Genomic DNA, 13,281 nt, shown 5'->3' with positions numbered 1-13,281 from the left:
ACTTCTCATCCTTGCAAATTACACTCACTTTTTTCAAACATTCAGTTTTTCTTACCACTAGATATTTCAGACTCACCTTGTAATTTACCTGCTTCAGCCCTGGTTCTTACTGGAGAGGTTAGAAGGCTATCTTCAGTGCTCGGGGAACCATGTGCTACAGGACTTAAATTGGGGTCAGCCTATTACAAGGCAAGCACCTTATTCTCTGTACTGTCTATTAGCCCAAGCTCTGGTTCTTTTTAAGAATAATGTTAAGAAAAACAATACCTGTCTACTAGTTATGCTCATTGTTTATAGGACTTTCTTGACAGGTGAAGCGAAGTGTGTGTGTGTGTGTGTGTGTGTGTGTGTGTGCGTGTGTGCGTGCGTGCTTGTGCGCATGCTAATACAAGCAAACACTCGTGTCTGTGTGTGTTAATAGAACTGAGTATAATGCTGCATGTAATACAAGTTACTTGGGTTCTTACATGTTTTCACTGTGAGCATATGACTTCTGTAGCACAGTTAGATTCACACACAACACACAGTAATGGGTCCTTTTTTTGAGTAAGTGAAAGTCTATAGTTTTAAGAATCAAAGCTATCCAGAAGAAGAGCTATCATCACTATTTCATTCTTCTCTCACACCCTCTGTGGGTAGCCAAGTTTATTCGCTTAGAATTATCTGCCCTATGTCTCTTTTACACGAATAAGCAGCTACACGTATACTGCTTTATATCCCTTCCGACATTATTCTTTATCAATATAAAGGTGATTACTGGATAAGTACTTTATTTAAAAACCTTGAAGAAATTGCGAGGGTTTTTTTTTTTTCCGAATAGTGTAGCCTGTTTTGTTTTTTAACAGCTTGATTGTTTTGTGTCTTTCCGTTTGTGAAATGAGCATTCTCCCTTTACCTTTTCCTTATTTTATGCAAGTGTAGTAGGATAACAAATGAGCTTCTAAGTGAAAGACTGGTGCTTCTCCAAGAGAAAGGCATGCTGAAAATGTACGGGATTGTTTCTAATGAACAGTCTTCCTGTCATTTGGTTTCACGGAGAGAGGTTTTTTGGCGGGGGTTGGGGGGGCGGAACACCCTCTTCCTTGAAGTTTTGCAGTCTCCAGGGATGATGAATGAAGCGTTAGCTCCATGAGGTAGGTGCGCTCAGGAATGATTTAGCCGCAGGATCAAGAATACTGAGCAGCAGGCTGCAGAGTTGGCCCGGTGGGCTGGAATTGCATGTTTTGCTTGTGGGAGGCCTGGTCCTGGGAAGCCCCTGAATGGAGTGACCTCCAAGCCCAGAGCTCTGCACACTGCCAAGAGTGACCCCAAAACAAAAAAGGAAAAATACTGCTCGACAGGAGACAGCTCTGAGGGCTAGGGCTGTCACTGCACGGGGAGGGCTGGCTTCAGTCCACAGCAAAGACTGTCGTCAGCAAGCCTAGCCCCACCTTTCCTAACTTTTTAAGGGAGAATAATTCAAAATAGTTACCACATATTTGCAAAGGTTTTCTTCTCACATTGGAGATGGGGGAAAATTTTTTTTTCCTTTCCCCCTTCCTTTGTCTTTGTTGTTCTCCATCATTGTCAACGTTGTGGTCACTGGTACTGCTCCCATGCTCCCGTGACCTGGACCACACACAGTCCCGGCAGAGGGTTGCACATCAGCTTGTGGCATTTGTTCACCTGGCTGCAGTGATGACCCAGATTTGTGCCCCTTTACTGACAGTGGTCGTGTGTGGACCCTGTGAAGCTCACTGTCTGTCACTTCCTGACCCCGGGATTCCACACCTTTTTGGTTTGGTTTGGTTTGGTTTGGTTTGGTTGGGGCCACATCTGGCGGTGCTCAGGGGAGCCATAAGGGCGCTGGGGTTGGAACCTGTATTGCAGCGTGCAAGGCAAGCGCCCTGCTCACTGTGCTGTCGCCCTGGCCACATCATACACCTTTATAATGATTGCAGTACACACAGGGATCACAGCTCAAATGGCAGAGCTGCTAGAATGGTGCTTGGTGCACGTGGGACCCCGGGGATACCGAACTCATGACCATACACTTGGCAAGGCAGTACTCTGAGTGCAGTAGCTCTGTGCCTACATGGTCCCATTTGAATATGCAGAAATAGAAGATGAGTAGTTTCATGGAGTCGGCTTTACAGCCTGTCGGCTCCCAGTGTAGTGCTATTTTCTAGCCATGGCGCAAATTTATAAGAATGACCCTTTTTTGATGGGCCAGCAGTACTTTGTGAATCTATGAAAGACTGCATTGAGTGAGATTAAGATGAGCAGCTTGATACATGAGATAATTCACATAAAATAAGAAAGTTATTTGACCCGCAACAGGAATTGATTTTCTTATTTCTAGTTAGGTTCTTTTCCTCTCTCCCACTCGACCCCCAACCCCCTTTTGGTTTTTAGGCCACACTGGCTGTTCTCCAGACTTTGTGTTCAGGGAGGCCGTATGTAGTGCCAAGGATCAAATTTGGGTCAACTGTGTAGGCCACTGCCTTACCCACAGTACTATCTCTTCAGCCCCTTTCCATTTTTTGTTATCAAAAGACTGACTGAAAGTGAACCATAAAGTTTTCTAAACAGTCAAAGTGAGTTTTCGTGAAAGTAGTATTTCTTGGACCAGAGTGAGTGTATGAGAAGTTTAAGGTGCCGGCCTTGAACAACTCGCCCTGGTTTAATTCCCAGTGCTACATATGGTCTTCTGAGCATCACCAGGAGAGGCTTCTGAGCAGAAACAAGAGTGAGCCCTGAGTATAGACAGGGGTGGCCCCCAGACAAAAATAAGACAGACAGCTCCTAGCAAGCTAGAAAGTAGTATTTAAGGAGTTATCTTATTGCGTGAATGACTAAAATACAAATATGCTTCTTGCATGTCAAATTCATTTTTCACAATGTTTTTGTAAGTGTGTACCATTTGGGTTTTGTCCCTTTGTTTTTTCTGGGTTTTAGCAAAATAAACTCAGTGGTCAATCACAAATAGAAAAATATAACCTAATTTCATCTCAACTTTTATTTATTTGAGGTGCGGTGGACCAAATCCAGGTCTCATGCGTGCAAAGCATGTCCTGAGCCATAGCCCTACTTCATAGGTTTTGTTTTAGCTTTTAAAAGACTCTCCCTCTTAATTGTTTTTGGTTTTTGGTTGGTTGGTTGTTTTGTTTGGGGGCCACACCCAGCGACACTCGGATTACTCCTGGCTCTGCACTCAGGAATCACTCGAGCTGTGCTCAGGGCACCATGTGGGACACCCAGTATCCAACCCCAACCCAAGGGGGCCGCGTGCAAAGCAAGCGCTCTCCCTCTGAACTCTCTCTCCAGCCCCAACACTTGTTTTGTCCAAGAGGTTCGAGTAATAAACTAAGTACCTGCTTTATATTAATCACATTTAAATGTCATTGCTGTAGTAATCATTTTATCCTGTGCACATAGTTCTTGCAAGGAAACAGTTAAGCAACCTCTTCACTACCTTTAGTTGTCACATTGCCTTCAGAGCAAAACAAAAATAAACCCAGACACACAAAAATGATTATCTCTAAGCAGTGTTTAGTAGTAGTGTTGGTAATTAGAACACTGATGATTTGTGCTCTTCTTCAGACTTTCTTAAGGAAAGATAGTTCGTTTTATTTATTTGTTTTTGGTTTGGGGGTCATATCTGGCAATAATTAGGAGTTACACCTGGTATTACTCTGGGAACCATATGGGAAGCTGAGGGCCAAACCTGGGTTCGCCCATATGCAAAGCAAGCACCCTACCCATTGTACTATCTCTCCAGCCCCACGATAATTTGCTTTAAAATGAGATTGAATTGAACATTGGCAGTGGGTGAAAGTGTTCTTGCATTTCATTTTCTTGTAAACGAGAATCTAATGGATCAACCTTTTACTTAAAAAAGCATCTTGTAGATACGTAGATTAGTGATCTTCCATAATTTAATGCTGTAAGCTGCAATTATAAGTGAAACAAGTAATTTGACGAGTTCTATTTGAGTCCTAGGGCCTTTGTACTTTACAGTCTTTTTGTCATACCATAGTATTTATTTGGACTTTTTGAGGCTTTCCATGCATAGTAACTGATTTAGGAGGGTGTTTGGGTTTACTAGTACATTTTATCAGCTTTGTAATTTGATTTTATAATAAAAATATCTAAATAGAGGTCGGAGAGATAGTACAGGCCTTAAGAAGCTTACCTTGAATGAAGTAGACCTCAGTTTATCCAGTGATCCCCAAGCACAGAGCTGGGAGAAATACCTGAGCACTCCTTTTTTTTTGCTTTTTGGGTCACACCCAGTGATACCTCTCAGGGTTTACTACTGGCTCTGCACTCAGGAATTACTCCTGACAGTGCTCAGGGGACCCTATGGGATGCTGGGATTCAAACCCGGGTCGGCCGCGTGCAAGGTAAACCCCATACCTGCTGTGCTGTCACTCCAGCCCTAAGACACAAGCACTCTTGATGTGGCCCAACTCCCCGGCCCCTAAATCTAAAGATGAACAATATATATTTTCAAAATAACATCATTTTTGTGCTTTCATTATCTATACTTTTTGTTTTATGTGTTTTTGGTCCACATCCTGGCAGTGCTCAACCCGGCAGACTATGGGATGCCGGGGATTGAACCTGAGTGGGCTGCATACATGTCAAAAGCCCTATCCGCTGTACTTCCACTCTGGCCCCTTATTCTCTAAACATATTTAATCTATACCATTGTATCAAAATATTTTAAATTTAGCCCTTTTCCAAGATAGTTTATAAATAGAAGATAGTAGTACTTTCTATCCTTAAATATTCTGGCATAGAGGAAGATGAAATCTTAACAGTGCTGGGGATTAAAGCCAGGTCTCATGGATGTGAGCTGCATGCTTTACTGCTAAGCCCCATTCCTGACCTGTGGAGAAATAGTCTTAGTTGGCTGCAGTGTTAGGGATGGAACCCGGGGCTTCAGGCCTGCACTTTTCCGCTAAGGCATAGCCTGACCCCGAACATTATATTCAAGTATGGAGCATTAAGGTTATTGATGGTGAGATGACCCACCTGTGTATGTAGTTTAGGGGATGAGGCTTTGAGGTGAGCTCAGAGAACCTGAGCAAATGTTTCTGCGTGCCTGGGCCCTAGGCTCAAAGACCAGCACTGAGCTGTCAGAGTTCTCGTCCCCTGAACATTGCCAGGTGCAACTCAGAGAGCAGAAGTCGGGGCAGGGGCTGTTTTTGAGTTCTTCCTTCCAAGTGGGTTTTTAGATTTGTATACAGTGCTTTGTCAGAGAATAAGAACATCTTTATAACTCTTGCCCCTTACACCATAACACTTTGCAAGAGGGGGGAAATGGCGGTGAAAGCACGTGTGTCTGCCTACCCATGACTTTGTCAGCAATCACTAATTTTCAGGGTACTTGTGATGCTGTAGATGAGTACCATGGCCTAACAAAGAGGACATAAAGAACATTTTCCCCGTTCTTCTCAGCGTTTCTTCACACAGAAACAAGTCTGTTTCTTGGATTGAGCATTTTGAGTAATTAAGGTGGGGAGGGCTCTGGATTTGAACTGTACTCAGAGGTGCTGAGGGGCTGATCCTAGAACCAAAAGAGAAAACATCAGATGTGGCTTTTTTTTTGGTTTTGTTTTTTGTTTGGGCTACATTTGGCAGTACTCCTGGTTCTGTGCTCAAGGATATCTCCTGGCAGGGATCAGGGGACCGTATGTGGTGCTCGGGATTAAACCCAGGTCAGCTGCATGTCAGGCAAGCATACCTTGACAGTAACCCCAGAATTATTACATTATTTCTTCAGCTCATATGGCCGATTTTTCTTTGGGGGCTACACCCAGTGGTGCTCAGGAATCACTCCTAGCGGGCTCAGAGTACCATGTGAGGTGTATGCTCCAGTCCAAGGTGTGTGTGTGGGGGGGGGGGATTTACACACGCACACACTTTTTTTAAGTTTTGGTGTCTTTACCCAGCCATGTTTGGGGATAACTCTGCGTTGTGCTTCAGTGGACAGTTGGTGCTGGTGATTAAACCCAGAACTCCTCCTGCATGCAAGCCTGTACTCAAGCCCTCTTGTATTTTTGTATTTTGGGCAGCAGGTTGGGGCTAGAGACGGTGGTATTCAGGGGCACAACTCAAGGTGCTGGGGATTGAACCAGGCACTATGAATGCAAAACATGCTTTCTGTCCACGAGGCTATCTCTGGTATGTTTTAATACTGAATTTATGTCTCCTCCTTGACTCATAAAGGCATTACTATAGATTTGTTCTTGCTAAGCGTCTGTTCCATGGAATCGTTTGGTCATTTCCCTATCGGCGTCAGTTATTTGTTTTAGTCTGTTAAATATTTTGATTTCTCACCTCACTTCTCCCCAAAACAAAAGCTCATTCTCTTAATTTCTCTTCCCTTGACTGTAGGTTTGTTTTTCAAGTTAGTGATCAGAAATAACTGTTCTATTTCAATGATGTGGTACTGCTTTTCAGGTTGGGTAGTGTTGGTTAAATATTGACAATGTGGTGTTTTGTTTTTTTTTTTAATTTTTTGTCCTTACTCAGATCGAGTCTGTTACTCAGTCACTGGAAAACCATGGTGCCTCTGGTCATCCTTCAGAGTCATTAACTACCAAATCATGTGGAGCATTGAGACCTGTCAACGGAGTTATTAACACGTAAGTTTTATTTCCTCATTTTCTTAAGCTCAGCAAACTTAAAACGCCTGAGTTTGGCACTCACCATTACCCCTAGCTCAGACTAACAAGTACTTCTTCAAAGACACAGGAACAGGGGCTGGTGAGAGAGAACAACAGGGAGGGCACTTGGCTTACACGGGCTGACCCAGGAGTGCAGAGCCAGGAGTAATCCTGAACATTGCCACGTGTATGGGTGTAGGTGTGGGGGGGCAGTGAGAGAGAGAGACCACGGCTTATTTATACTTCTCGTGTTTCCTATATTCTACTTAGTATACTAATGTATTTTTTAATTGAGGGTCTTTGGTTTACAGTACTGTCCTTGTTGGTTTCCTGTGTACATAAGTCCAGCCCTGCTCCTGTCTCCCATGTACCCTCCTCCCTTCCCCAGGACCCCACCAACCATCCCTTTCAACACACACTGCGTCCCCCTCATCCCCCAGTTGGGTTACGTGGATCAGTGTCCTGTTGTGCTGCTTTGGGGCCCTGTTTTCTTTTTAATTTCCTATGTCCTATCGTCCACACAGGATGGAGCGCGGTAAAAGGTAGTGTGGTTACTGGGGATTAATTATGACAGTCCTCATCTTGTTCACGTTCCTCAGGAGCGTTTACACAAAATCCTATTCTAGGTCAGATTCAGCTTCTGACTGTTTGCATCCTAACGGACTGGTGCGCATCCAGCATGCAGTGTGCCCCATCTCTGAAAGTTAGATCTCACAGGAAATGACATTTGCTTCACTCCTCTTTTTCTTAGCCATTACTGTTTTCTCACCTCTGTTCCGTTTCCTTTGTAGAGCTTTATTACTAGAGCCTGCGATCACTTGCTAGTTCACAGTTTGTGAGACATGCTCAGAGTTACTGTAGATCAAAATCCTTACAAATAGATTCACGTGAAAGCTGTTAAATACTAAAGTTTACCAGATCGCAGCATCAAGGGGTGCCCTGTTCCTGCTCTACAGCTTAGTTTCTTAAACTGGGGGTCCTGAAAATTTTGTTTTAAAATAAAATTATGGAATTATGGGCTTGTTCCTCAAGCCCATGTTCACATATCTCGCTTACTTGGTTTTCTTTGCTTGCCGTTTCCAGTCTGGAGAAGCCAGTGTTCTCTCTTGAACACCCATTCCCCCTCTTTCTCTCTTGCCACGTGTTTCCTAGCAAGTTTCATTCAGTAAAACTACCTTGCTTCTCTAAAATAAATGAAATAAATTTGTGGCTTTTTAATCAGTAAATGTTTGGCTTGTGTAGCTGGGATCAAGTAAACATTTATTGGGTGCAAGGGGTCCCCACTGGCAAGTTGAAGTTGAAGTGGAGGTTAAAGCAGTACTAGAGTCTCTGTTCCCTGCTGCTTCTGAGAAATGGATGTTCTTTCTTCCCGGTGTAGTCTTCAGCCTGTTTTGGCCGACCACATTCCAGGTGATAGCTGTGATGCTGAGGAACAGTTACATAAAAAGCAACGGCTGAATCTAGTTTCTTCATCAACCGACGGCACCTGTGTGGCAGCTAGAACACGTCCTGTACTGAGCTGTAAGAAACGGAGGCTTGTTCGACCCAGCAGCATCGTTCCTCTTTCCAAGAAGGTCAGTACCCCTGAGACTTGGGTCCTTAGATCAGAAGTGTCGGTTGTCTCTTGCTGACTCGCGCTTAAGAATTTTCCAAACCAGCCAGAGTGATGGTGCCACAGTTAAGTACCTGCCTGCATGTGGCCCGCCCAACACCACCAGCTGGCCCTCTCCTCCCTAAGTTTCCAAATTTGGCTAATCATCAAGTTTTCTGGTGGGGGGAATGGGAGTGTCTTTTTTTAGAATACTGGGTTCCTTGAGTCCTGTGTCTTAGGAACTCTTGATTTGGTTGCTCTGGGATTGAACCCAAAAGCGCTTATGTGATTCTTCAGCCAGATTGGGGAAGCCCTGGCTGTGAGCTTTTGAGTTTGTTTTGGGGTCACATCCGGCAGTGCTTGGGGTCTGCTGTTGGTGCTGCTCGGGGCTGTGCTGTGCTGGGAATGTAACTTGGGCCTCCTGCACATGCGAGGCCTACTCGGTTCTCTCTGGCCCCGGCTCTTGAGCTTTGGTGGTGTGTCCTAAGTAAGAAGCTCCTGTGGGCCTAGAATGTGGCTCAGTGGCAACAAGCTCCTTTCTTGCAACTTTGGAGCTTGGAATCCAACCCCTGGTGCCATATACACACCCGATCTTGGTGGTTCTGCCATCTGGAACCCCCACCACTGCCACTTGTGGGCACTCCAGTTAACAAGCACTACAGCAAAACCAGTATGGACCCTTGTAAGCACTTCAGTCAGAGGTACTAGCACCACATGTGATTCACCATGGCAATAGTAGAGGAAGGGAAGAGGGCAACAAACACATAAAAATAAAGAAATTAGACTTTAGTAAAATTTCTAAGCTGATGAGACTAGATGAGTTTTTTTTTCCACAAAAAAAGAGTAGGGGGGATTAGTGTATAACTGTAGGGAAACTGGATTGCTGACTCTTCAAATAGAATTGGGGTTACTCCATAATATTGAAAGTAATACTGTAGTAAAATCAAAATGAGTCCCACTCAGTAGTTAAGAGCGTTGAGTTCAGGGACGAGGGGGGTGGACCATACCCAGCTACTGCTCAGTGGCTATTCCCAGCTCTGGAGGAAGCACTTTGAGTACATTATAGGAAACGTGTCCCCTATAAGGCAGGGCCAGGGACATTAGCATTCGGATAGGAATAAGGTGAATGAGTTTAGCCTCCTGGCATTCCAAATGAAAGATAGAGAACAGCTGGGGAAGCATTGTCTAGTGAAGTGGGAAGGACAGTCTCAAGAGTGTGTGTGGGCCAGAGTGTCTCACAGGTGAGTCAGGCTCCGTCAACGCCGGGATCTGGCCGTTGCACTTGATGGGCTGAGTGTGTCAAGAGGCTTCTGTGAGCTTTTTTGTTAGAGGGAGAGCATTGAAGTGATGGTTGGAGTGGGTTTAGGAAAGAATGGGAGGAAAAGAAGAGAGATGTATAGTTAGTGCACTCTGTGCAGATTATGCTTTCAAAGAATGTCAGAGAAATAAGCCTATTTGATTTGGGGAGGGAGTTTCTTAAGGTAGATCAGTTACAGGGCCAGAGCGATAGTACAGCAGGTAGGGCTTCCTCCTGACTCTGCACTCAGGAATCGCTCTTGGTGATGTTCAAGGGACCATATTGGATTTCGGGTTATGAACCCGTCTGCCACGTGCAAGGCAAGCACTCTATCCTCTGTGTTAACACTCTAACCCCCACGGTTTTGTTTGTTTTGTTTTTGTTTTTTAATCTGTGAAGTAACAAACTTTTCTTTACCTTCTCATCCATGCCTAAAAGTGTTCTTTTCCGTGGGATATAATGAGTGGTCCAGCGCATGCTTTTGGCACATTTTGAGACTCTGTGTTTGATCCCTGGCAGTCCTCCCCTCCCCTCAAAGTCTAAACACAAAATGTGCTTTTGACAGCACATAATGAAGTTTTAAAAGGTATTTGGGGGCAGAGAGATAAGAACAGGGGCTAAGGCCGAGTCTTACAGGAGGCCTCCCTGGGTTCAGTCTGGCATCGCATACAGCACCCTGAGCACTGCAGATTGTTGCCCCCAAACAACAAACAGTATGTAGTTGTGGGGCTGGGGATTGAACCCAGGACCTCACACATGTGGCAAGTGTTGTGCCGTGAGCTACAGTGCCTGATTCTGAACGGCCTTTTTAATTTTTTTAATGTCACTGGCATGCCAGGTATGTGTCCCAAGTGGTAGAGCATACTGAAACCTGGGGTCAGCACCAGGCACTATGGCACCATGTGTCATCCTGAGCACTGTTGGGTGTGGTGCCTTCCGAACAATAAAAACATTCTTGGGACCCATAAAGACTACAGAGGGATGGGAGCTTTCCTTGCACGTGGCTGACCCATATCTGATCCCTGGCACTGATTAAAGTTCTCTCAGCACCATCATATATGTCCCTCCCCCAAATAAATATTTTCGGCACCAAAAATCAGTGTCTAAACCAAAGCTTTTGGTAAACAAACCTACTAGGAAAAAATGGAAACGGTATATGGATAAATAATGAAGTGACCTGGGATAGCTCAGGTTCACCACAGGGTCCCCAGCACCACTAGGTGGCCCAGAACCTGGTGGGGGAAGCTTGCAGTGTTGTGGGGGACACTTGGCGGGGATCACCTGGGCCTCCGGGGCGCTGCCTGGGGGGCGCTTAGCCCGCCTCGAAACGGAGGCTTCTGTTTTGCAGTGTTCTCCATGTGGACTTAGCCTTCAGATTTGAGTTTCGGAAGACAGAAATGGCTTGGGTTTGGTTTTTGTTTTTTCCTAACTGGAGTGATAGGCATAAAAGGGCCTGGAGGCAGCAACATTTCCCGTAGTAACTGAATTGCCTAAAGACTGAATCTCTGGACAGTCCAGGAGAATTCGGTGGGGAGCGGCACCTGCACAGGTGCTGCTTGGAGCACCCCTGGGTGCCAGGGCCCAAACCGCATCCACCACCTGCATGGCATGCGCTTAAGAAGCCCCTGTGCTCTTGCACTGCCCCAAGGGTTGTTTGTTTGCTTTTTAAATGTTTTCTGTGTGAACTTTATTTTTTGGTTCTTGGGCCATACCCGGCAGTGCTTAGGGCTTACTCCTGTATCTGTAGTCAGGAATCATTCTTGCCGGGTTCCAGGGACCATATAGGGTGCTGGGGACTGGCGTGGGTCGGCCATGTGAAAGGCAAACATCTACCTGCTATACTATTGCTCTGGCCTCTATGTGGACTTTAAAATTAAGTGATCCGGGGCTGGAGCAATAGCACAGCGAGTAGGACGTTTGCCTTGCACGTGGCCAACCCGGGTTCGATTCCCAGCATCCCATATGGTCCCCTGTGCATCACCACGTATGACCCAAAAAGCAAAAAATAAAAGTATGTGATCCTACCAAAATCTTAGCATGTTCTTTCAGAATGTGGGGGCAAACACGACCAAAAGTAGCCCCAAGGCCTGGAGCATATACTTTGCATCAAGGTGCCCAGAGAGCTTTAGCTTTGATCCCCAACACCGCATCATCCTCTGAATACCCAGCTAGTAGTAATATGCCCTGAGCACATCCAGATGTGTCTCAAACACAGACAAAACAGAAGCAATCTCAGGGAGAGTCACTAAGGCAACAGTGTAGGGGAATGACAACCTATAGTGTTGCTAACTTTGAGAATGGAGGGGAACACGGACTACATCCTCTGTCTTAAGTTCATTGAAATAAGACAGAAAGCATAACATGTATGTTGCCTATATAGCTGCTACGTATTTCATCATATTTGGGATCTGATATAACAGATGTAGCCAGTAAAGAAACACTGAATTTGGGAGAGGTTGGAGTGATAGTACAACGGGTATGGCTTTTGCCATGGCTGTTGACCTGAGTTCTGAGTTCAGTCCTCAGCATCCCATATGGCCCCCTGAGCAGAATGAAGAGTGACCCCTGAGCATCTCTGGATGGTTGTTTTTTTTGGGGGGGGGGGTTTGCTTTTTGGGTCACACCTGGCGATGCACAGGGGTTACTTCTGGCTTTGCACTCAGGAGTTACTCCTGGCGGTGCTCAGGGGACCACATGGGATGCTGGGAATCGAACTCAGGTCGGCCATATGCAAGGCAAACGCCTTACCCGCTGTGCTATCTCTCCAGCCCAGAGCATCTCTGGATGTGGCCCAACTCTTCTCCCCCACCTTTGCCCCACACCCAAACCCACTGAATTGGGGAGTTTTTAGAATCCTATGTTATTTTATTAACCTCCATGCTGCTGCTGCTATGTGGTGGGGTTGGTGTTTTGTTTTGTTTTGGTGGGGTTTTTTGTTTGTTTGTTTGGGGTGCTGAGTCAGCCGTATGCAAGGCAAATGCCCTACCTGCTGTACTATTGCTCAGCCCCCCTAAGTGGTATTTATAACATAATCTCAAACAGTAGTTTCTAGATAGCAAGATTTTAAGTCAACGCAAGTTTGAGAGACCAAAGTAGATTGCTTTTTATCTTGTTAAATAGTTATTTGATAAATTATAAATAGAAGTATTTTTTTAATGCACGTTAAAATTTTAAGGTTGATTTTAATAACATTCCTTTTTATGTTTTTTATTTGCTTTTTATTATTATTAAGGATTAAGCTGCTGTGATTCACAGAGTTATTCGTAGGAGAATTTCAGGCATACAGTGTTCCAGCACCAATCCCACCACTGGTGTCAACTTGCCGCCACCAGTGCCCCCGGGTTCCCTCCCACCCCCAGCCCACTTTCTGGCAGACTTCCTTCCCTCCCCTGCTGTATTCCCCCATTCAATCTGGGCTGCCACGGGCAGGCAGGCAGAAAGCGCACGGGCTTTTTTCTTGCACCCGGAGTGGAACAGACTCGATTTTAATTTTCCTGTAGTTTGGGTCTCCTGCTTTGTGTTGTCGGCTGTATGGTTTAGAGAGACATACATACACCACCTCTCCACCCCACCGATGTTCCCAAGCCCCTGAATTTTCCAATATTTTCCAAATGGCATTTATCATCAGATGATTTGACAGTGTTGTGGCATGACGTTAAAGAAACAAAATAAAATTTGAGTGGTGTCTGGTAGAATGTAGACTTTTTATCTGAGTATGGTATCTTGATGTCTCACAG

At 45.2% G+C, this 13,281-nt stretch overlaps 1 protein-coding gene and 1 pseudogene across 3 annotated transcripts in view; one reads left to right on the top strand and one right to left on the bottom strand.

Moving 5' to 3' along the window:
* KANSL1 (KAT8 regulatory NSL complex subunit 1) overlaps positions 1-13,281 on the top strand; it is a 167,723-nt gene that overhangs the window by 131,419 nt on the left and 23,023 nt on the right. For all 3 annotated transcript variants that reach the window (XM_056127791.1, XM_056127793.1, XM_056127792.1), the window contains 2 exons: positions 6,523-6,635; positions 8,035-8,230. In XM_056127791.1, coding sequence (XP_055983766.1) covers positions 6,523-6,635; positions 8,035-8,230 — 309 coding nt within the window. The remainder of the gene's footprint in view (positions 1-6,522; positions 6,636-8,034; positions 8,231-13,281) is intronic.
* Positions 12,935-13,016, bottom strand: LOC130036334 (uncharacterized; annotated as a pseudogene).

The sequence above is a fragment of the Sorex fumeus genome, unplaced genomic scaffold (genome assembly GCF_029834395.1).
Source record: "Sorex fumeus unplaced genomic scaffold, SorFum_2.1 ptg000063l, whole genome shotgun sequence".
In the NCBI taxonomy this organism is placed as follows: domain Eukaryota; kingdom Metazoa; phylum Chordata; class Mammalia; order Eulipotyphla; family Soricidae; genus Sorex; species Sorex fumeus.
This window is presented reverse-complemented; position numbering and strand designations above follow the sequence as displayed.